At 40.3% G+C, this 24823-nt stretch overlaps 1 protein-coding gene across 1 annotated transcript; it reads right to left on the reverse strand.

Moving 5' to 3' along the window:
• Positions 1–4645: 4645 nt before the first annotated feature.
• LOC147604721 (uncharacterized) lies at positions 4646–12072 on the reverse strand. Its single transcript, XM_086795002.1, has 7 exons — positions 11319–12072; positions 10529–10696; positions 5777–5868; positions 5434–5597; positions 5161–5288; positions 4979–5089; positions 4646–4752 (listed from the first exon to the last, which is right to left on the reverse strand). The coding sequence occupies exons 1-7, from the start codon at positions 12070–12072 to the stop codon at positions 4646–4648; spliced, it is 1524 nt and encodes a 507-aa protein (XP_086651128.1).
• Between the last annotated feature and the right edge of the window lie 12751 nt (positions 12073–24823).

Raw genomic sequence — 24823 nt, forward strand, 5'->3', positions numbered from 1 at the left:
GGCATAATGATGCCATTTCATGATTGCATGAAAAATGGCAATCATTTATTGATCATACACATGCATAGCTACCTCCTTCTCATTTAGCTTTCCACTCTTGTATGCAATAACCCCATGGTCTTGATACAAAATAGCCCCAACTTCTCCCACAAGAATCCACTCATATGGTAAATGGTTTAGAGAAATCCGAGCACGCTAAGATAGGGGCCAAGGTAAGCAACCTTTTGAGCTCTTCAAAACACTTGTCAACTCTATCGCATCTCAAAATAAGGCCACCTTCTCGAGTTTGTCGATGAGGGGTGCCACCACTTGTTTATACCTCTCACAATGAATCATCTATAGAAGAAGATAAACCCAAGAATCCTCTTAATTGAGTAGTATTTTTAGGTTTTGGCCAATTTCTCACACATTCCACCTTCTTGGGGTCAACTTTTATGTCGTCTTTGCTCACAATGTGCCAAGGTATTCCACCTCACTAGCCATGAAAGTGCATTTTCTTTCCTTTGCATATAATGAGTTAGCTCTTAATACATGTAACACTTTTTTTACATGTTGCAAGTGATCATCCATGTTCTTGCTATACACCAAGATATCATCAAAAAATACAAGCACTAATTTGAACACCTTGTTCATGAACACTTGAAATGTAGCGGGTGCATTTCATAAACCAAACGGCATCACCAATGAAGTGGAAGAGACCCCTTTTGGTCCTAAATGTGGTTTTGTACTCATCTCCCTCCTTCATGTGAATTTGATGATACCTAGATCTCAAATCAATCTAGGTAAAAACACTTGCAACTTTCAGCTCATCAAGTAGATCATCAATCCTAGGTATTGGGTGCCTATTCTTGATTGTGATCTTGAGATCCCTATATTCAATACACATCCAAAAAGATCCATATTTCTTCTTCACCAACAACATGGGTGAAGCAAATGGTTAATGACTGTTGGAATTAGGGTTGCAGGAATGCACACACAACTTCAAGAAGATGAGGAAGCTTGAGCACAACACAGTAGTGTATTATGAGTGCCAAAAATGAAAGATAACAAGCCCTAGAAGATAATGGGCGTATATACAATGCACGGGGAAAAAAACCTCCTAGTGAGGGAAAAAGTGCCCCGGCGGTCCTAAGTGTGTTCACACACATCACTACTATAATATGGTAACAAATCCCCCCTGGAGTGATGCGGTGAACAAGAGCTAGCACTCATGTATAGGGAAGTGTCTAGCTATGTGGACGAATCCACAAAAGGGAGTAAGCCCAAAGCTTTGCGAAAAGCTTCGAACTTCTCACGAGGCAGAGCCTTTGTGAAAAGGTCTGCAAGGTTATCCTGTGTTGGCACATAAGCCAAACTGATCTCTCCTGCAGAGAGTCTCTCCCTGACATAATGGTAGTGCACCTCAGTGTGCTTCGTACGAGCATGGAACACTGGGTTCCGCGCAACTGCCAATGCGCTCTGACTGTCAGTGAAGATGGTGGTGGCAGATGGCTGCCCAACACCCAAATCAGCCATAAGGCGTCTGAGCCACACACACTCAACCGTAGCTGTGAAAGCTGCCCTGTACTCAGCTTCACAACTAGAAGTGGCCACAGTAGGCTGCTTCTTGCTCAACCATGATATGCATGAGCTTCCAAGCATGAAGCAAAAACCACTCGTGGACACGCGTGTGTCATAACAACCAGCCCAGTCAGAATCTGAAAAAACATGTAAATCTGGCGGCAATGATCCCCCCTTGGGATAAAACAACCCAAGATGCCGAGTACCACTCAAATAGCGAAAGATACGCTTCACTGCCTGCCAATGCTTAATGCCTGGGCTATGCATAAATCTGCTCACCTGTGAGACTGCAAACTGAATGTCTGGCCTCGTAATGCATACATAAATGAGGCAACCAACAGCTGTCTGATAGAGTGTGACATCAAAGTGATCTCCAGCATCATGAAGACTCAACTTCAAACCTGTCTCCATTGGAGTAGCAATAGGCTTGCAGTCTTCAAGGCCAAATCTCCGCAACAATGTTTCAATATACTTTGTCTGACACAAAGCAATACCTCCATCACACTGCTTAAATTGTATCCCCAAATAATGATGCAAATGTCCCAAATCTGACATCTCAAAAGAGGCATTCAAATCAGCCTTAAAATCAGCAATATGACTCTCATTTGGTCCTGTGAGTGGTCTTCTATACTATAAGGATAGAGTGTATTTAGTTCCAAAATCAAGCACAAGCACTGAAAGTTCTTGAAGAGATGTGTTCTTCCCCAATGGCAGGGCATTTGGAGCGAATTTGGGGCTTCTGAAGACCTATGACAAAGTAAGGAAGAGATTTCATTGGAGTGGCATTCCCAGTTCTCTCTGCCACACACCTCCTACACTGGCTCACACTCTACCTCATCCATGGATGAATTCTACAATTCTTCCTGCTCATCTATCCAAGCAGTCTCAAAGCAATCATCATGCTCATTCATGTGAGCATCACAGTGTCAGTATCCTACTTCTTCATTTGAGCATTTTCACAGCAAACATCGTGCCCCTTCATTTGAACATCCTCAAAGTAAACATCTCACTTCTTCATTTGAGCATTATTCTCTGGGATCATGGGACTATCCAACCACCTCTACACACCAATCCGCACGTTCATGTGTGGTGCATTCACCACTCGATATCCTATCATAAACATCATGTCCACTGTAGGATCATATCCTCCCTCAGTAAACATTGTGATCACATTTTTGCTGAGTTATCTTTGACAGTCCGTTGAGCTACCCCTTCCTTTCGCATCTTCCTTTACAACCATACCGCACTCTCCCCATGGCCTAGGTTAGCATAAGCAGAGATCATTGCATTCCACAACAATGACACGAGGCACTGAATGCCTTCTATGCTTCCGCATTGGCTCCCATCTTGTTAGACATATTCCCAACAGCGCTGCCAACAAAAGGGTCGATTTCAAATCCCTTCTCGAAAATCACAACATGAAGCTCTTGGACCTTGTCAATGATGCCCATAACACCATAAGCTTATGGACAACAAACAACCGTGCCGAGGTTTATAATCACCCCCTCACATTGCACTTGTTCGAATCAATCCAATGCTTCCTTACTGAGCCCTTCATTAGCATATCCAAATATTAGAGCATTTTGGGAGACTGCCTCTCGAACTGTCAGTTTACCAACCTCATCTTATACTGTTGCAAGTAACCCACATATGATGAGAACCTTCTCATCACTTGAAACCAAATCAACCTAATCCACAGCAGCCTGAACATGAGAATATGGAGATTTAAGGCAATGCCTCGGGAGATTCACCTCAAAAAATGTTAGTGTACCACGTGAGTTCAACAAGAAGGATTTTTTAATTAGATACATTGAGAAAAATTAACATGAGAGGTTTTTTAATTCAACTTTAGAAAAAAATCCGTTAGTTCATAAGTAAAGAGAGGTTGTTTTATTGGGGAAAAAATTTTAGTTAAGGGGTTTTTTTAATACCTCTTGAACACATGTGATACCTAAGGTTTTCTAGTAGTACACCCCCTGAGGGCAATGCACACCCAAGGAAGTGTCATGGATATCTTTGTCCTCCTCTCCCTTCCATGCACTGGTCCACCATATATTTCATTAGCTGACTAATCGGATGCGTAACCCCTTAGCATCAGGAAAACTAGCATCATTGGCTAATCTTGACATGATAGATTCTATGGTAGCATCCACTCCAATAACTCCCCATGCAACCATGTAGATGCGGCTTGATGAGGCAATCTGCTTTCCTTTTGCAGATAGGGTCAGGCCGTTAAGGCTAGCTACCATTTGCTTCTCCACATCTTCCGGATGAACCACCAGGTCATCGGAATCATCATGAACCACTTCATGAGCATTTTCCACTATTGCATGTAACCGGGGCCTCTCCGTGTGGGGTGCCAGTGCTGTTGGGATGTCATAAGCCAAATTGAAAGGATCCCAAGTCAAACCTTCTCCACATACATCATGTGCATCTACAGCAAGAGTCTCCTCTTCTAGATCATCGAGTAGATCCGCCATAAACTGCGCATAGGATGGAGACTTTGCAAAAGTTTTCTTCGACAGACTGTTGGCCATAGGATGGTCATCCTCATGTACATGATTGTCATCCGCCACATTAGGACATTGTCCAACCGGCAACACCTACTTCAAGGCTAGGCTAAAACCCAATCCGGATTGAGAGGAGGTACCAAGATGGAACCTAGAAACATCTCATCCCAAGAGTTCATGACCTCTACTGCCCAGCTTGGTGAGAACATGTGCCATACTTCTGGTTCATGATTTGGTCTAGGCTTCTTCCGGAAGTGATATGGCATCATCCTCATCGGGAGGAGGGCTCATTCAGCTTATGGCATCTACCATCACTGATATACAAGACATAATCAAGCTGTTGTTGTGCATTCTCATGTACATCTGCATGCATAACTGGAACACCAGGAGAAACACTCTCCACACAACCTATGTCAGCAAACAAGGTCTTCCTTCAGGCTAGGACATCACGAAGTGCTCTACCCACATAAGTAGTAGAGGAATCAGAGTTCAAAGCATCAGGCACATCTGACCCATGGTCAAGTGCATCCGAGGAACTCCCCTAGTGTGTGGCAGACTCCACCCAACAGCCCCTCCTATGCATGCTTAATCACAGCCAAATCAACAGCATCCGGATCATCATCGGAAGCTTCAGAGTCACTCTCTGAGCTGCTCTCCGAACTACTATCCTCATCCTCGAGGTCTGCAACAATCGCATGCTTGACATCGGACAAGAGGTGTCTTGCTACACATGCTACCCATACAATATCTTGCAACAAGGAATCTCCTCTTCGAGGGCGTTGGGAGTGCCATTCCACGACTAGGGTAGCATCTTTGAGAAACCGCTTTAGCTTATTTTTACTCTTCAGAAGGCGGTCAATATCGATTCATTCCTCCGTTTGAGACGCCTTCGCTGGACATCCTCAAACAGCTCCAAAAATGCATTTGGGCACACCCGAGAGCTGTGACCTTGGAATCCGCATTGGCCACATTCATGGTACAAGCAGTCATTGGTTCTATGTCCATGTTGGCCACATTGCCTGCAGATCACGCATTCACTAGACCGATGCTTTGTGCTACCACAATGCTTGCATGCTCTCCGACCCATTACCCAAGTCTAGTCCGCTTGACAGTGTGGAACATAGCACATACTTTGCATCCGGATCTGGTCGAATCCGCTTGTCCACTGTTGCTCTAGTTAAGACAATCTGGACCCTGCTGTCAGTCTCAGCTCGGCTACTGCATCCAAAATACTAGACATGATGGCTTCTGGACAAATCCATATGCAAATCGCCCAAGGTGGAATGCCTGAGCCACCTCCGGGTTTCATAAAGCGGAATGCCTAATCCGCGTCCGGATTCATCAAGCGGAATGAAGACAGCACCGGATTTCATCAAGCAGAATGCCTCCGCTTTCGGTTTCAGCAAGCGAAATGCTTCCGCTTCCGGATTTCATCAAGCGGAATGCCTCCACTTCCGGATTCAACAAGCGGAATGTCTGGCGGGTGGTGGTGGGAAGAGGGATGTCTGACGGGTGCTCGGACTGCAGCTACGTCCACCATCTAGAGACGAAACAGGATGGATGGCAGCGACATGGAAATCTGGGAACACACAGCCTTCCTTTTCCTCCAAAGGGCCCTCCTCAACCATCAAGGAATTCCAGCTGAACAGGTAGGGCTATGAACCTCTGCCATCGTCATCTTTTCTGAAGAAACCTCATAGGCTAACCCCGAAAACATTTCCTGTAGCTGTAGCTGTATCTTCATCCAGCACAAAGTTTTTCGAAGAGGCAACCCTATTGCTAATCCTAGCAACATTAGCTTCAGCCAATATAGTCTTCTATGAAGAAACCTCAGTGCTAAACTTAGTATCATTCCCGGTTTCCATTGTAACTCTTTGCTCACGGAAAATCCATAGTCGTGAATGCTCATCATCCAAAAATAAATAAATAAATAAAAAATCAGGTAAGTGCCAACCCAAATTTGGTGAAGGGTGGCCGGTAAGGTTAGGTAAAGGGTCATGGTAGTTAAAGGTGGTTCACATGGAGTGCACCGCACACGGGCTAACATTGTCCACAAAGGATAAAAATCTTTTACTACTTTTCCAAAGGTCTAAAAATGTGTCCCTCTTTTGTCCACTAAAGAAGAAGACAAATGATTTATTCGTAATTTGGGTAGGTAAAGGGTCATGGTAGTTAAAGGTGGTTCACATGGAGTGCACAGCACACGGGCTAACATTGTAAAGGTGGTCATGGTAGTTAAAGTTGGTTCACATGGAGTGCACCGCACACGGGCTAACATCGTAAAGGGTCATGGTAGTTAAAGGTGGTTCACATGGAGTGCACCGCACACGGGCTAACATTGTCTCCAAAGGATAAAAATCTTTTACTGCTTTTCCAAAGGTCTAAAAATGTGTCCCTCTTTTGTCCACTAAAGAAGACAAATGATTTATTCGTAATTTTCCTTCTTGGTTTTTGAAAACCTTGGTAGTCTTTTATTTTAAAAAACTAAGCTTTAAGTCAAAGCTTTGTATATGCTACTTTTCTCATAACCCAAAATTACAAAGAAGAGTTTTCTACCCCTCCTCCCCAAAAAAAAATCAAAAATCTTGGGAGTTGTCATGATACTCCTCACTTGAATTTTGGATAAAGATATTACATACTTTTAACATATATATGATAAATCTCAAAACATCAAAACACATGAAAGTTTATGCTTACCTTTCTTTGCAAAAAAATTCAAAATAGCTTTTTTAAATATTTTAACCTTGTAAATGATGTCCTTTGTACTTGGCCATAGCTCTGATACCACTGTAATATGATCTTATCTCTAAGACAATTACGTGAGTACATGTAAATTACACATCCAACACTATCACTGCACCATAACTTAGAATAATTAGAAAAATACTCAATGACATCAAGAACAAAAGAATTGGGTTCAATCTCGCCTCTCCCCCTGACGTGTGGCTCCCTCTCCCATAGAGACATAAATAGCACCTATTTTACTTTTGGTCTTTTTCTTTATATATAAATAACCTTGTCCCAAGTTCCTGAAGTTTACACATGATAAAACCATTGCCCAATAACAAATACAAATGGGTCTATGCATACACATCTACTTGTGCACACATGCACATTAAATAATCTTGTGCTTATACGCACATAAACTCTAGCCACATGATAATCTATAAATGATCAATTAAATGTTGATATAAAAATATCATGATTAACACATAATCTTCGTCTTCACACCACCACTTAGTCCACCATCCGTGTGACACCTCAATCGATACCCTCACATAGTGCAACACCTCACTCGGTACCCTCGCACCATCTCGCCATCTATACTTATAAACATAATCCATATTAGTTAAACAATAAATTGAAATCACATCAATCAATATCAATGCTGTCATGAGAAATAGGCAACCATAATATTAAATCACACGTACCCATCGCTGGCACGATATATACACATGTCTCCCATATAAAATAAAGAAATGTAATTCCTAATAACAAAAGAGTGATTTCCATAATAATATGCGTGCATGTATGTATGGCTTTAGTGGTTTCAATAAAAGGTTATAAAAAATGGCTACACCACCACCCAAAACTATAAACAACCGCCACAAAAGGTCGTGCCATTCTTGTGCAAATATCATAGCACAAATGGGGTTCTAGGCATATACATAATTTAGGATTATTTTTTAAAATGGCTTTTAAAATGATGTTACTATTATGGACATTTAATATTCAAGCGAGTTTAAATAACCATAATGGCTTTTAGTTCTTTAAACAATGATTTATTAATGATGGTAAACTCTAGAGAAAATTATATTATTTTTAGCATATATTCAACATCATTTTTAATCTTGAGACCATGAATTTTTTTTCTATAGACTCTCAAATGTTTTATTTTCAACAACTTGTAAATGTAGTAGGAAAAGCTTAACATAAAAGTCTTATAGTAGAAATAAAATAAGTTGAAAATTATTCTATTTATCTACTAGTACTAAATATTTAACTTAGGTATGATTTGGTGAATTTTTACAATCATTCAAGCTATCCAATTTCTTAATCTATAGACTCTCAAATGTTTTATTTTGAACAACTTGTAAATGTAGTAGGAAAAGCTTTACATAAAAGTCTTATAGTAGAAATAAAATAAGTTGAAAATTATTCTATTTATCTACTAGTACTAAATATTTAACTTAGGTATGATTTGGTGAATTTTTACAATCATTCAAGCTATCCAATTTCTTAATCTAATCTTTTTAACTTAATAGTCTTATCATTTGATTTTCCACATCTTTACCAAATAATCATATAAAAAAGATAACTTAATTTTAGTATGTTTTGTCTTCAATCTTATACACAAAGAGTTGATTTTCCATAAAAGGATCAAAAGCTCAATATTATGGCTATATTTTCATCGAGATCAATATTATAAAAGCCATTTATTTAATTCTCCATGTGAGTTCAACAATAAACATTACAAGGTTTTCCAAACACATCAAAATTAGAGGATTTGCTAATCATTATGCCAATGCATTAACTCAAAGAGAGTTATGGAAAATTTTAGAATCTTTTTAGAGCCAGAGGACACCTTATATGTGCATTTAAATTTGGCAAAGGAGAACTTATTTTCAAGAATAAGCTCTCTTTTTTTTAATTGGGAATTTTTAAATCTTAATTATGTCAAGCTATTTGAAAAAGGTTTATTTTTTTTTCCATTGATAATGGAAGTATCATAGGGAGGCCATTTTCTTGATATCAATTGGAAAGCTATATTTAGATCCACCCTCCCAAAATGTTTGAGCAAGCAAATAATAGGTAGCTGATGTAGGATGGAATTGATCCCAAAATACATGTCGAGAAGCATTTTTGCACACAAAAAAGTTGGGTAAGCAAGGAAGTGCTCCTCCATATCTCCCTATCCCGCAACAAGCACTATTCGAATTTTCAAAACCTGTAAAAAGTGGCATATTTAGACCTTTGTCACATTATAATCATTTTAAAAAGTGTAATATGTTATGTCTTATGATAGAATAGAAAGTGTGCTATGATATGTTCTTAGAAATTTTCAAAACTTTTAAAAAAATGTGGCATGTTTAGAATCTTGTCACATTATAATCATTTAATAAAGTGCGATATGATATGCCTTGTGATATGATATATCTTAGAGTTAAAAAAAATAGAGTGCACATCTTTTTACAAGTTGACTTGGGATTGTGATAAGACATGTTTTCATTATCTTAACTTTTGAAATACTTATCTCTTTAGTATCTTTAATAGAAATTTATTTACTTGATATGAAAAAAGCAATACTTTGAAATATAGTAAAAATTTATAAAGTATGAGGAAAAGAACAAAATAATAGATATTTTGTTACCATAGTGTTTTGGGAATGTTGTAATGTTAACTAACAAATCATACACGTTGTTGTATACAAGAACTGCCCCAGCAAGTGCCACTTGCATTCTCATTAGCATGGAAAGAAGTCCCTTATTATAATTTTGGGCAATCGAGTTGAGTGAATCTACAGGAGAGCCATCAACACTTTGAAACTTCGCTAATTGTGAGGGAATGGATCCCATGGGTGAGAGGGATGCCACCACAATTTTGCGTGCACCCAAACTATAAAGTTTCTGCACAAGTAAGAGCATTTTAAGTTAATGTATTTAAGGATTTTAGTTTAAGAACAAAAGTATCTACTTTGTGCATGCATGTGTGCATACGTGCATTCATGTATGCATGTAATTATTCTTATGTGTGTGTGGCAACATTTGTGTATGCATTCATGCTTTTTCCATGCATATGTGCATTCATGTATTCATGTAATTATGCTTATGTGTGGTGGCAGCATCTGTGTATGGATCCATATGTGCATGCATGCATGTGTTGCATGTGCACATGTAAAAGTGTACATCTCTAATTGCAAGCTTGTATTTTTTGTGATACACTAGTTCATAATTTTTTCTATGCTATGATTTGAGAGAGAGAGAGAGAGAGAGAGAGAGAGAGAGAGAGAGAACCTCAATCATTTGTGATAATAAACTTAAGAGCATATTTTGGAAAGCTTCTTCTGTATATTGACTTGCATAGTAAGAGTTTATGTCGTAGTAATTCTTCAAATAGTCATTTGTTCCTATTGAAATATAATATATGCTTTTTGATATGATGCCATTGGCATTGGAACCTCCTAAAGTATTGATGAAACGCTCTTTGACATCCATAAAGCACTCTATTTGCTTTTCCATGGAGATGTGTTGTCCCTAAGATTTAATCAACATGCCATAAGAAAGAACCGAGCCTTAATATGTGTTAAAAGAAAATGTTATATTGTCTAATTTTTTCTTAACTATCAACACAAAATATCTTTTAAGAAAATAAGGAGGAACTCACAAGGTTGCAAAGCATTTTGGTAAAAAATTATTTCTCTCATGCTTATTGTAACTATTAGTTAGATATGAGTATACAGTGCTTGGTGAACAAAGTTATAAGAATAAATGTTGCATTACTTACAAAAACATCACCAGTAGATTCAAGGATGCCACTTCCAGCTGATGCAAAGTTCACTCCATGTCTAAAGTCATTGCTTTTGTTTGTAAAATAAGGAGGTGGTAATGAAAGGTTCAAGAAAGAAGCTACAAAAAAAAGATCAAACAAAGGACACTTTAGTCAATTTGTCCTTAAAAATTTGGTGATGTTTGCTATATAGTTTTACAATTTGATTTTCCATGTAAGTCTAACTGATGTTGACTTAAGGTGTATTAATAAAACCACCATGGTAGAAGTTCTTGAATTCAAACTTTATGAAAAAACATTTCCAATGTTCTTATATTGTGTACATGTTGATAATGCAACATGTAAAGAAAATCACACAATTTAGTTTTATGATATATTTTGCACATAAGATGATACTTCTTTACATTGGAAATTTAGAAAACTGCTCATTACATAACAAACTGCTCATAACAATGAAGAGAAAGGAGAATAATTGAAATGATGATGATGGATAAAGGTACCTTAATCATGATGATGCGCTAGTTGTTCAATTTTTGGGGACTTAGCATACAAGTGAATTAGAGAAGGGATTGTGCTAGGAGGCATAGCATATAAGTTACTATATAATATATTTACTAAATGTGAAAGCCAATAAAACTAAAGATACAATTTATTTACAAAAAGAAAGAAAAAGGTTACCTTGGGTGGAAGCCTATAATTAAATATAGTGTGAATTTTTATCAAAGGGAAAATGAAGGCTACCAAGGTAGTCCACGCTGAGGCGGCCGTTGGTGAATCGGCCAGTGGCTTGGTGTGTGTCAAAGTCTTTGCCGAAGGGGGCGTAATCCGCACGGGCGATGGTCCAAAGGGCGTTATTGTTGCCACAGTCCACTGTGGAGTCGCCAAACACGAAGAATGCAGGCACGCGGGGTGTACCACGTGCGCGGCCCTTATCAGAATGAGTAGTGTCGTTGATTAGGGCTGCAATATACCTCACAATACTTATATTCGCAGCATTATTCATGCTAATGACGGTGCTATTATCTTCTGTTGCAATGGCGGCGGCGTGATCAGCAGAGCTGGTGTTAGCCGCCGCTGATGGAAGAAGAGTGTAATTAGCCCTCACAATACTTATATTAGCAGCATCGTTCATGCTAATAATGGTGCTATTATCTGCTGTTACTATGCTAATAATGGTGCTATTATCATCCAAGCTAATGGTGCTGCTATTATCTGCTGTGACTATGGCGGCGGCGTGATCAGCAGAGGTGGTGTTAGCCGCCGCCGATGGAAGAAGAGAATAATTAGCCCTCACAATACTTGTATTAGCAGCATCATTCATGGTAACAATGGTGCTGTTATCTGCTGTTACTATGGTGGCGGCGTGATGAGCAGAGGTGGTGTTAGCCGCCGCCGGCGATGGAAGAAGAGCTGCAGCAGCATCAACACCAGAAGATAATATTAATAACAATGCTAAGGACGATATTGATAGCACCGCCACCTTCTCCATCCTCATTGCCTTACTTGATTTCCAGAGCCGTTTATATCTGTATTTATATACACACACATTATTATTGCCTTATTTACTTAACCCCATTTTAAAATTCGAGTGCGAAAAAAAGATCGTGGACGTGTACACGTCTTTGGACCTACCCCCACTTTCTTTTTACACCCGCCATTTCATATGGGACACAATTTTATTATAATAAAATTTTTTATTAATAATTGTTAATTTTTACCTTTTAAAAAAATAAAAAAGGGGCAATTTATTACCACATAGATCTCCACTTCCATAGCATGTTTACCCCTGTAGTTGAAATCTTAAGCACGTTAAAATATTGGGTTGATCCTTCTCCTCTTTGTATAGTGTAGCCAACCAAAACAATCTCATGATGGTTGTTTCTATTATCTCTAGCTAGCATTAATCCTAAGATTGAGCCATAAAAGTTGCTTCAACCATTAAAAAAAGGCACAAGATTGGCTTACAACATTTTTTTTATTTTTTTTGGAGAGAACTATACTTTTTATAGTTTTTTGAGAAATATGCTTTTTATATTTTTTCAAGATTTTATTCAACTACAATCTTGTATTGAGAGTATTTGCCTAGTTGTGTTGTTAAGGATGGGAAAAAGAGTAATTTCTATTATGGCATATAATGAAAATAGGGCAAGTGACGATTGTATATATGAGTAATGGAACTGAATAATACACTTCCTTAAGTATTAATTTATATTGCATTTATGGCATCCTTAAAAAGAGAGTATTTTCGAATCGAATCTCACTTTTTAAAAAAACCACAAAGAGCCTATGATAACCATACATAAAAAATATACTTGTTAAAATATTTGGTACTTGACAATTATTTTCAACTATTAGCTTGTATTGAGAGTACTATTTTCCTAGTTGTGTTGTTAAACTAAGGAAAAGAGTGATCTCTATACTATCTCGTATTGAAGTAAGTGCATTATTTAGTTAGTTTATTATTAAAAAATGAACATATATGAAAGCTATGGCTATCAGATCACAAATTTTCGCAAAATAGAAAACTTTTAGAAAAAGAAGAACCCAATAACACTTTGACATTGGCACCACATCACTACTAGGATTTGTTTTTATCCTTAAAGATTGGAAATTGTGTCACTATTAAAAACCCATTTAGCAATGCCTACATGCTAAATTTAAAATACCCATGTTTGTTGATTTTTACATTTTTAAGCATAATCGCTTACCCCCATTTTGTAAGTACATGTTTTAAACATTACTGTTTACCTCCATTTTGCAAGTAGATATTTGTATTTTGAATTTCAATCTCCCTTCCAATATTCACTTAAAATAGCTACACTAGATAACTATTATTATCATCAAAATCGGTTACATTGAACAACCATTTAACGTTTATTTACCCCTCCCTTACATGTATATCACTACAAGAGATAAGGGCTATGATGGTTGCATGAGCACAGCCGCACACGAAACAAAGAAAAAGAGAAATAAAAATTGTTCACCTAAATGAGCATTCTCCTTGCATGAGAGAGGAAGGGGAGAAGAGAAGAGAGAAGATTCAAGGGTCGGTTCGGGAACATGCACTTAGCCAACCCTAAGAGGGTAAACTCCTTGATGTGAAGCCGCTAGGGGCTCACTCCACCACCACTTGTGCCACCCAACTGGAACTTTCCATGAGCTAGGTACAGAGCAATGAGAGAAGGAGGTATGGAAAACTCAATTCCTATCTCAGAGCCTTCATGTGTGCAAGAGAGAGGGAGAGAGAGAGATAAAGAAGAGGAGGAAGATGGGGAGAATATAGGGAGCACTACCTAGAAGCACACACTCACAATTAAGCAAGCAAGCAAGCATCAACACACAACTCACCGCCATAGCCACAAGAGAGCAAGAGGAAATAAGAAGAGGACTCAACTGTGATAATGGAATTGTATCCTTTTCGTCAAATGTGGTTAGTGACTTTTGTCAAATGTGGTTAGTGACTTTCGTCAAATGCGTTTGTTGGAGTTGATGGCCAAGCAAGATTCGGATTGCCTGTTTAAATTTAGAGCGATCTAGAGGGTCACACCAGTTGAGGGGATTGAGTGGAGGATCCACTTCGTCCTTCCTTGTGGGGGCTAGGGGGAGTTTCTTCCTCCAGAGGAATAGGGGTAGGGAGGGCAAAGGGTTAGGGTTCTTGGTGGTGGGGAGAGGTTCTCGATGTAGAGGAGGGTGTGGTGCCTAGGGAGACATCAAGTAGGGTGGGTGGGCATGTTGATGGTGAAGGTTGGTTATGGGAGAGTAGAGAACCCAATCTAAGATAGAGGAGGAATGTGGCGAGGGTGGCATTGGAGAAGGGGGTAACAAGGGTACATGAGGCTGGATGGTATGTGGTGATTGTATTAGGGGAAGGGTGGTCATGGAGGAGATTGGATGGGGGAATCTGGTGCTAGAGAGGTGTCATGAGAATATATTTTAAGTCCTCTAGAAAAATATTATTTATCCCCTCTTGAGTAATTTGGGGGCGCCTAGATTACTCTTGCGTCATGCCGGCTAGGTTAATATCGTGGGTGATACCACTATAAATATTAATATGTGCGGTATATGACGTATGTTTGAGGCCACCTATGATTATTTCAGTTAGGTTTATATGGCAGGGTGATTCTTGGGGTACTTACGCCTGGTAGTCATGAGTTGGTGATGATTTGTGCCTGTTTAATATTTGTGGGATTAATTTAATAATTAATTGGGCTTATATTTTCAGGTGATGAAGACTATGGGAATTGAAGAGTTTACTTTGGAAGAAATGTCTTGGTTCATCACATTTCATTTTTGGCAAGCATAGTAGCTTGTAACCTTATCAAATGATTTTTCCATTTTGAACTTTAGGAAAGATACATTTATTTATGTGGAATTTATTAAAGCCTATGGCTTTACCCTAGTCCCAATTCGACACTCTATTTTTGTTAAAGAAGAGTGCCATGCTCTCTAAAAAGCACATCTTGTATATTTTGGGAGCTATGGCCTAATTTTGGTGAAAAAGAAAGCTAATAAAGAAATACTCTTGTGTGGGGAGAGGCCACGCACAAGAGGGGGGAAGATTGCACCCAATATGGTCTTTTTGAGCTAAGTGTTTTTTGTTTAAGTGTTTAATTTTTCAATTGATTTGATTTAGTTGAAGCTTACAAGCAATGGTTTTTATGATTGAATTAATTCTCTACTTTTCCACAATCAATTCCTAGAATAAGATTCCGGTTGCAGTGGTATCAGAGCTTGGGCTAGGAGATTTGTGGAGAAGGTAGAAAAGGGCTTCAACTTCTCAAAAATCAAGAAATTGCAGGAATTTATCCAGTGGACAGAAGGGTGTTTTGTAGGTCTTTACCCAAAGGTCAAAGATTCAAAACTAGATCTACTCTCAAACCCACTCACCACCCTGCAAAACCATCCCTCTCTATCAAAAAGTGGTTTTTCCAAATACTCAGTGAAATCAAAATCTGACCGTATGGATGAAATCCTCGTAGCCAAAAACCTCACAGTTATTTCTCAGAAATCAGAAAGCTTCAAGGATGAACAAATCTATAATGGATGGAGCAGATAAATCTGTGTAAAAGCCATAAAAAAAATCTCAAGAAACTTTTGGAGAAGGAGGCGCACGGCGGCAGCCTGCCGGCGCAAAACGGCGTGGAGAGGAGATTAAAAAAAAGCTTAATCCCAAAGCTTAATCCTCCATAAGCCTAATCACCTTCTAATCCTAATCTACTCTTACTTTTCCCAATCCCCATGCAAGTCACATCACTTTTTGAACCTTTACTTTTCCCTATTTTCAAATTTGAAGAGAAATTCAAAGGTTTCCAATTCTGAAAATTTCTGGGTGCAGAAAAGTGATTTACAGGTTTTAAAAGGCTTGAAAATTGCCTAGAAAAGGCCAGAAAATTTTGAAATCGCTTCTAAAAAATTCTAAAAATTTTCAAAAAATATTACAGAGATTGGGCAAGGTTTACAAGACTGTTTCAGCAGGTTTTAAAGTGCAAAAAAATTATTTTATCAACAATTCGACTAGCCCAAGACTCTTGAATCACGCGGAATCATTCGGGATTTGTTTAAGGCGACGAGAATTCAATTCAGCCATTGAACAACGTCTTTGTTCAGCTTCAACCAAGATCAAATTGTAGAAGAAAGAGAGAAGCGTATTGAATTGGAGAGACAGCTCTCGAGTCATAGTCGCAAGCGTGACTCTTCGCTATCTTTTGATGACGAAGATGACACTATTCAAAGGGCTGTAAATGCTACATTGCAAGCACAAAGGTCACAAAAAGAATCCAAGATTAGTCGAAAAGCTTTCACATTTCAAAATTATGATGGAAAGAAGGATGCTAGGGTCATTTTAGCTTGGCTTAGTCAACTAGATGACTATTTTTCTGGAGAAAAAATTTCAGAGAGTGACTATTTTTCTTTTCATATCCATCTCTTGAAACCTTTTCGAGGAACACTTCCTACTCATCCAACATATGAGGAACCACCTCTTATTGAAGGAGAGGAAGAAGTACTAGTTCCTGATGCTATCATTGACCAAGAGATAACAACAACAAGGATAGGTAATCAATACTTCAAGTATCTTTTGACTTTTAAGAATCATCCACAAGAAGATGCTAAATGGATGCCTGAGAAATTTTTCCGAGTTTACCTTGAAATTCTTCATTCTTTTCAAACCCAGCAAATCCGCAATTGAGGACAATTGCAAACTCAAGCAAGAGGGATGTCATGAGAATATATTTTAAGTCCTCTAGAAAAATATTATTTATCCCCTCTTGAGTAATTTGGGGGCGCCTAGATTACTCTTGCGTCATGCCGGCTAGGTTAATATCGTGGGTGATACTGTTGGAATTAGGGTTGCAGGAATGCACATACAACTTCAAGAAGATGAGGAAGCTTGAGCACAACACAGTAGTGTATTATGAGTGCCAAAATGAAAAAAGATTACAAGCCCTAGAAGATAATAGGCGTATATACAATGCACGGGGGAAAAAACCTCCTAGTGAGGGAAAAAGTGCCCCGGCGGTCCTAAGTGTGTTCACACACATCACTACTATAATATGGTAACATATTTGTTACCATATTATAGTAGTGATGTGTGTGAACACACTTAGGACCGCCGGGGCACTTTTTCCCTCACTAGGAGGTTTTTTCCCCCGTGCATTGTATATACGCCTATTATCTTCTAGGGCTTGTAATCTTTTTTCATTTTGGCACTCATAATACACTACTGTGTTGTGCTCAAGCTTCCTCATCTTCTTGAAGTTGTATGTGCATTCCTGCAACCCTAATTCCAACAATTGGTATCAGAGTAGGCTTCCTCCTCCCGGGCAGCATCACCGGCACCTGCGCTTCATCTCCTCCGATTGCAACGAGGTTTCACGAGCGTCTGCAGGTTAGTATATGCCGTGGGCGAGCCCGTAGGGCTCGGTCGTTTCAGAATTTTGATCTGAAGTCATTTCGCCCTCCGTTTTTGCATTCCAAGTACTGCACAGGCAAAATCGTCCTACTGTGCAGATTTTCTGTCAAGATTGAAATCTGCAGGACAGGTGCCCATTCGTCTGTTTTGGGCTGTGCTACATAGCACAGGTCGATTTTATACAGGTTTACCTCTTACAGACAGCATTTACATCTAGTAGTACAGTCATTGGCCATGGCTGACAACAATGATGTATTCCGCATGTTGGCTGCTGAGGATAAGTTGGATGGCACCAACTATCCATTGTGGGCATATATGATGCGACATGTATTGGTAGCAAAGGGGTTATGGAACATTGTGCAGGGTATTGATGCACGTCCTATTGTGGCTGGGAATGCTGCAAACACATCAGAAACAGGTACTGTTGATGATGGTGCAGGCACAAGTGCTGTAGCAGCTGTTCGAGAACCACCACTTTCAGCAGAGCAGATTCGTTGGGATGGTAGAGATGCGCAGGCTCATGCCTTGATTGCGCTGTCTGTCAAACGTACCATTATCCCACATATTCGCTCCTGCAGGACTTCTAAGGATGCTTGGGATGTACTTGCCACATTGTATCAGGCAAGAAATGAGGCTCGTGTTGCTTATCTCCGAAAACAGTTGGAGAATGAGCATATGAACGAAGGTGATTCTATGGATAGCTTTTTGACAAAGATCAAGGATTTCAAAGAGCAGCTCATTTCTGCAGATGAAATCCTGTCAGACAGTTCACTTGTGCAGACTGTTTTGAATGGTCTACCAGATTCTTATCAGGGTTTTGCTTCCACTCTTCGCTTGATGATGAAAGGCAATCCCAATGCCTTATCATTTGAGGAGTTAGTTTCTGTTTTGCTGCAAGAAGACCAGTCAAGGCAAAACAGGAATATTATGCGTGTCGCAGATCAAGCTTTCGGTGCTAGTCAGAGAAGCGGGAAAGGTAAAACTGGCTTTTCTTCTAGTAAGCAGAAATCTGCAAATGCTGCGCAACCAAAGAAGGAAGACAAAGATGAGAAGAAGGGTGACAAACAGAAGACATTTTGCAAGTACTGTAAGGGAAATGATCATGTCATCAAAGCGTGTCCTAAGCTGGCTGCGAAAGAGGCTAAGAAGAAAGAGGCTGGTATGGCTGTTGCAGATGCCTCTCCTTCTAACAATGAATCTGCTAATGTTGTGCTAGATACAGAATGGGCATTCAATGCGCAGTGCAGTTATGACCCATCTTTGCATGACACATGTATGTCTGCAGTAGATTCAGATGTATGGTACTTTGACAGTGGTGCCACTAAGCATATCACCTCGCAGCGCAGTTTATTCACTTTCCTTGAGTCTGCTCCCACAGGGAATACTGTCACTTGTGCCAATAACTCCTCTTATCCCGTTAAAGGAGTTGGACAGATTGTGCTGAATGTTGCAAATGGCAACACCTTTACACTTTTTGATGCATTGTATGTGCCAGGGATCAAAAAGAATCTGCTGTCAGTCTCCGCATTTGCCAAAACAGGTTTGGTTGTAAAATTTGTGGATGACAGATGTACTGTTCATGATCTCTCTTGTGGTGACATCATTGTAGCATCTGGTTCACTATGTCGAGGGCTGTATAAGCTCAATATGGATGGCAAATGTGTAGAGGATTCAGCATGTGCTATTATGGATACGCAGGCTATTTCAAATGCAAAACTGTGGCATGCACGTTTTGGTCATCTGAATTTTGCAAGTTTGCTGCGCCTGCAGAAATCTGAAATGGTGTCTTCTTTGCCTAAGCTTGAGGCACCTGTCAAGCATGTTTGTGAGGGCTGCATATTGGGTAAAATGCAGCGTGCTTCCTTTCCCAAAGATGGATCAGTGAGAGCTGAACGCAGATTGCAGCTTGTTCACAGTGATGTTTGTGGTCCCATGCAAACTCCATCATTTGGAAACTACCTTTACTTCGTGACTTTCATTGATGATTTTACCAGGCATGCATGGGTATATCCTTTGAAGGCAAAGTCCGAAGTGTTTTTGTGCTTCAAACAGTTTTTGGTTATGGCTGAAAATGTGTCAGAAAGTAAGATGGGCACCCTCCGTTCAGATCGAGGGGGGGAGTATATGTCTTCAGAATTTAATGCATTTCTGGCTGAGCGTGGGATAAAACACCAATGTACAGTGCCGTATACACCACAGCAAAATGGTGTGGCTGAGAGAAAAAACAGGTCTCTCATGGAAATGGCAAGATGTATGGTTAAGAGTCAAAGTCTACCACATGGTTTTTGGCTTGAGGCTGTCATGTGTGCCACTTATGTACTAAACAGGTGTCCCACCAAAGCATTACAGGTTGTCACTCCATATGAGGCTTGGCATGGCCGCAAGCCATCTGTTGGCCATTTACGTGTTTTTGGTTGCCTGGCATATGCATTAGTGCCTGTGCAACATCGCAGAAAATTGGATGACAAAGCTGTCAAATGTATTTTTGTTGGATATAGTGCTGAGAGCAAAGGCTATCGTTTGTATCATCCACAGACAAAGCGCATTTTGGTTAGCCGTGATGTTGTATTTGTGGAAGATGCAGTTCAGCCCTTGGTTTCATGTACTAAGGAGACAGATATCAGCTCACGTGATGTCTATGATACATTGTTGCCTCTTTTCAGTGGTGCACAGTCAAGTGCAATACCTCATGAGGCAGTTTTTCAGCCTATGCAGGTTTTAAATGATGGCACAGATCAGCCTATATCTGATGCAGATGTGCATGATGCACTTGAGGATGAGAGACAAGAGATTGAGGGCTCTAGGAATATGCCTAGATGGCTGGTGCAGACTTTGCGTGACAGCAAGTTGGATGCCCCTTTGTCTAGTCGCACTCGTTCTGGCTCTCATGGTGCCTCTTATGCGTCAGATTGTTATGCATTGGCTGTTTCTAGTATGTGCGATGAAAGTGAGCCTGTTTCATTTGATGAGGCACAAAGTTCAGAAAATTGGATGGCTGCTATGCAAGCAGAATACGATGCTATTATGAAGAATGGTACATGGTCTTTATGTGACTTGCCCCCTGGCAAGAAGGCCATTGGCACTAAGTGGGTATACAAATTGAAGCGTAAGCCTGATGGCACAGTGGATCGCCATAAGGCTAGGCTTGTTGCAAAAGGTTATGCTCAAGAGAAGGGCATTGATTTTGATGAGACTTTTGCTCCCACATGTCGTATGACCACTGTTCGTAGCATCTGTGCATTAGCAGCTCATAATGGTTGGAATGTACATCAGCTGGACATAAAGACTGCGTTCTTAAATGGAGATTTGCATGAGGAGGTGTATGTATCGCAGCCTCGTGGTTTTGTTCAAAGAGGGCAGGAGAACAAAGTGTGCAGGTTAAAAAAGGCTTTATATGGTTTAAAGCAAGCTCCACGAGCTTGGTATGAAAAAATACATGCATATTTGACTGCACATGGGTTTCAGAATAGTCCAACAGAAAGCACTTTGTATGTTAAACGTGTGGATGGTGTACATCTAATCATTGCTCTCTATGTCGATGACATGCTGCTCACAGGACCAAATAAGAGTCATATTGCTGATTTTAAGGCTGATTTGAATGCCTCTTTTGAGATGTCAGATTTGGGGCATTTGCATCATTATTTGGGGATACAATTTAAGCAGTGTGATGGAGGTATTGCTTTGTGTCAGACAAAGTATATTGAAACATTGTTGCGGAGATTTGGCCTTGAAGACTGCAAGCCTATTGCTACTCCAATGGAGACAGGTTTGAAGTTGAGTCTTCATGATGCTGGAGATCACTTTGATGTCACACTCTATCAGACAGCTGTTGGTTGCCTCATTTATGTATGCATTACGAGGCCAGACATTCAGTTTGCAGTCTCACAGGTGAGCAGATTTATGCATAGCCCAGGCATTAAGCATTGGCAGGCAGTGAAGCGTATCTTTCGCTATTTGAGTGGTACTCGGCATCTTGGGTTGTTTTATCCCAAGGGGGGATCATTGCCGCCAGATTTACATGCTTTTTCAGATTCTGACTGGGCTGGTTGTTATGACACACGCGTGTCCACGAGTGGTTTTTGCTTCATGCTTGGAAGCTCATGCATATCATGGTTGAGCAAGAAGCAGCCTACTGTGGCCACTTCTAGTTGTGAAGCTGAGTACAGGGCAGCTTTCACAGCTACGGTTGAGTGTGTGTGGCTCAGACGCCTTATGGCTGATTTGGGTGTTGGGCAGCCATCTGCCACCACCATCTTCACTGACAGTCAGAGCGCATTGGCAGTTGCACGGAACCCAGTGTTCCATGCTCGTACGAAGCACATTGAGGTGCACTACCATTATGTCAGGGAGAGACTCTCTGCAGGAGAGATCAGTTTGGCTTATGTGCCAACACAGGATAACCTTGCAGACCTTTTCACAAAGGCTCTGCCTCGTGAGAAGTTCGAAGCTTTTCGCAAAGCTTTGGGCTTACTCCCTTTTGTGGATTCGTCCACATAGCTAGACACTTCCCTATACATGAGTGCTAGCTCTTGTTCACCGCATCACTCCAGGGGGGATTTGTTACCATATTATAGTAGTGATGTGTGTGAACACACTTAGGACCGCCGGGGCACTTTTTCCCTCACTAGGAGGTTTTTTCCCCCGTGCAGATACCACTATAAATATTAATACGTGCGGTATATGACGTATGTTTGAGGCCACCTATGATTATTTCAGTTAGGTTTGTATAGCAGGGTGATTCCTGGGGTACTTACGCCTGGTAGTCATGAGTTGGTGATGATTTGTGCATGTTTAATATTTGTGGGATTAATTTAATAATTAATTGGGCTTATATTTGTGCATGTTTAATATTTGTGGGATTAATTTAATAATTAATTGGGCTTATATTTTCAGGTGATGAAGACTATGGGAATTGAAGAGTTTACTTTGGAAGAAATGTCTTGGTTCATCACATTTCATTTTTGGCAAGCATAGTAGCTTGTAACCTTATCAAATGATTTTTCCATTTTGAACTTTAGGAAAGATACATTTATTTATGTGGAATTTATTAAAGCCTATGGCTTTACCCTAGTCCCAATTTGACACTCTATTTTTGTTAAAGAAGAGTGCCGTGCTCTCTAAAAAGCACATCTTGTATATTTTGGGGGCTGTGGCCTAATTTTGGTGAAAAAGAAAGCTAATAAAGAAATACTCTTGTGTGGGAGAGGCCACGCACAAGAGGGGGGAAGATTGCACCCAATATGGTCTTTTTGAGCTAAGTATTTTTTGTTTAAGTGTTTAATTTTTCAATTGATTTGATTTAGTTGAAGCTTACAAGCAATGGTTTTTATGATTGAATTAATTCTCTACTTTTCCACAATCAATTCCTAGAATAAGATTCCGGTTGCAAGAGGAGTTTGGCATGGAGAGTTGAGGGAATTTCCATGGGCACTAGTTGGAAGTGGGTTGGTGGGTGATAGTTAAGAGGGGGAGCCTCCATGGTCGTGGGAGCGAGGGGTGTGTGAGGAGGGTGTTGGGGGCAAGGTTGTAGAGCATGTGAGTCACCATGGGTGGGGGGATCATTGCTATCATTGTCATCATCATCACTATCATCTCCGTCATCTCCCACGGGGGATATAATAGGTCTTTTGGAGAAGAAGACGATTTTGGCCTATCAAGCCTCTTCAATGGTGAAATCTTGGGTGAAAGCCACATGTGAGTCATCGAATTGGATTATGGCAGTTGATGTGATTTCTCATTGATGATAGATTCTGTTGTACAGTACAAGGAGGCCTTGGGGGGAGTATGGTTTGATCGCATGGCAAAGAACGGCTTTGTAGGCTAAAGAGAATGTGGGAGAGAGAGAGAGAGAGAGAGAGAGAGAGAGAGAGAGAGAGAGCTTGAGTTCCGATGCAAGCAAACACACACACACAAGAGAGTGCAAGACACAAGAGAGATAGATGGCTCTATCTTCTTCTCTTATCTACAACTATATAACGAAAAGATAAGAGTATGTATATATAAAGATACTCTCCTACAACAACAACATACAAATGGTGGGTCTATAGTGTGAATCCGACTATATGAGCTGGTGCTATAACTATGCCATAACTCTAGTACTCCAAAGTGGCTGTCACATAGCCTGTCATCCACTGGCAGCATATGAACCATAATCCTACCAAATATGCCAGTGACATAAGTGCGGAAGCTATGACCCAGGTGGGTCATCAATGTCATCATAGCACTAGTTGAGCTCAATATCTCAACACTCCCCTTCGAGCTCAACTCCACACACTGCACTCCAAGTAAGCTCCTAAACCTGTGAAGCTTCTCTGTGCCCAATGCCTTCGTGAAGATGTCAGCCACCTGATCATTATGTGTTGACATACACCAGATCTACATCACCTGCTAGAACCTTCTCCATCACAAAGTGATAGTACACCTCGATATGCTTTGTTCTAGTATGGTATACTGGGTTACTTGTATGCTACTCATGTTGTCACAATAAATGACAACTGTTCTATCCATAGGTTCACCCATATCAATAAGTAGCTTTTTGAAACCAAGCTACCTTAATCATAGCACCCCTATACTTTGCCTTAGTACTCAACAAGGCAAGTAGCTTCTGAAACCAAGCTACCTCACAAGCTGCCATAGTAGCAGCACCGTTGTGCTCTGCCTCAATACTCGATAAGGCAACTGTTGCTGTTGCTTATTGCTCCAACTCACAGCAGCACTCCTATATGAGAACATAAAACCAATGGTAGATATCCTATCTACAATACTTCTAGCCCAATCAGCATCTGCGTACCCATGTAGCTGTTTCTCTATATCAGCCTCACAGAAAAGTCAGCCCATCCGAAATCTTTCTTGACGTACACATGGGTGTCCTAGCAACCACGAGCCCATGCATCGCCTGGTCAAAACCCTCTATAGGATCCTCCTTAGGTGTCCTAGCACTTCACTCAAGGACCGCTTCGTCGGTCCTCACCCATCGTACTGGAAGCGCACCTTTTTAACTGTACCGAGGCTGGTCAAGACCTTGGCAGGCTTTGCCGCGAGCAACGTCCCTTGACAACTCCCCGCCAGAGCTGTTCCAACGAGCCTTCTCTTAGAAAAACATAAGCCGAATGCTTCCTCCCAACATTTTGGCATAAAAAAGTCCTTTGAATGAAAAAAAGAGAGGTTCCAATGCAAGTAAAATTCCAGTTTGAGATCGGTTCCGACAACCCTTTTTCCATAATTCCTAGTTTCATAATGAGGATCCTTGACCTCTCATGAGGGTAATCTACCCATCATTTTGTCCATTTGTCCAACTAGATTCTTGGTGAGTTTGGTCAAGAAAAAACTAGATTAG

The sequence above is a fragment of the Cibotium barometz genome, chromosome 61 (assembly GCF_041138505.1).
Source record: "Cibotium barometz isolate CiBa-2024 chromosome 61, ASM4113850v1, whole genome shotgun sequence".
In the NCBI taxonomy this organism is placed as follows: Eukaryota; Viridiplantae; Streptophyta; class Polypodiopsida; order Cyatheales; family Cibotiaceae; genus Cibotium; species Cibotium barometz.

Coding starts and splice junctions, on each gene's coding strand:
- LOC147604721 (XM_086795002.1), bottom strand. CDS start 12,072: ATGAGGATGGAGAAGGTGGCGGTGCTATCAATATCGTCCTTAGCATTG. Junction 10,697..11,318: donor CCTCAGCGTGGACTACCTTG/GTAGCCTTCATT, acceptor TTTTTTTTGTAG/CTTCTTTCTTGAACCTTTCA. Junction 5,598..5,776: donor CTACAGGAAATGTTTTCGGG/GTTAGCCTATGA, acceptor TGGTGGACGTAG/CTGCAGTCCGAGCACCCGTC.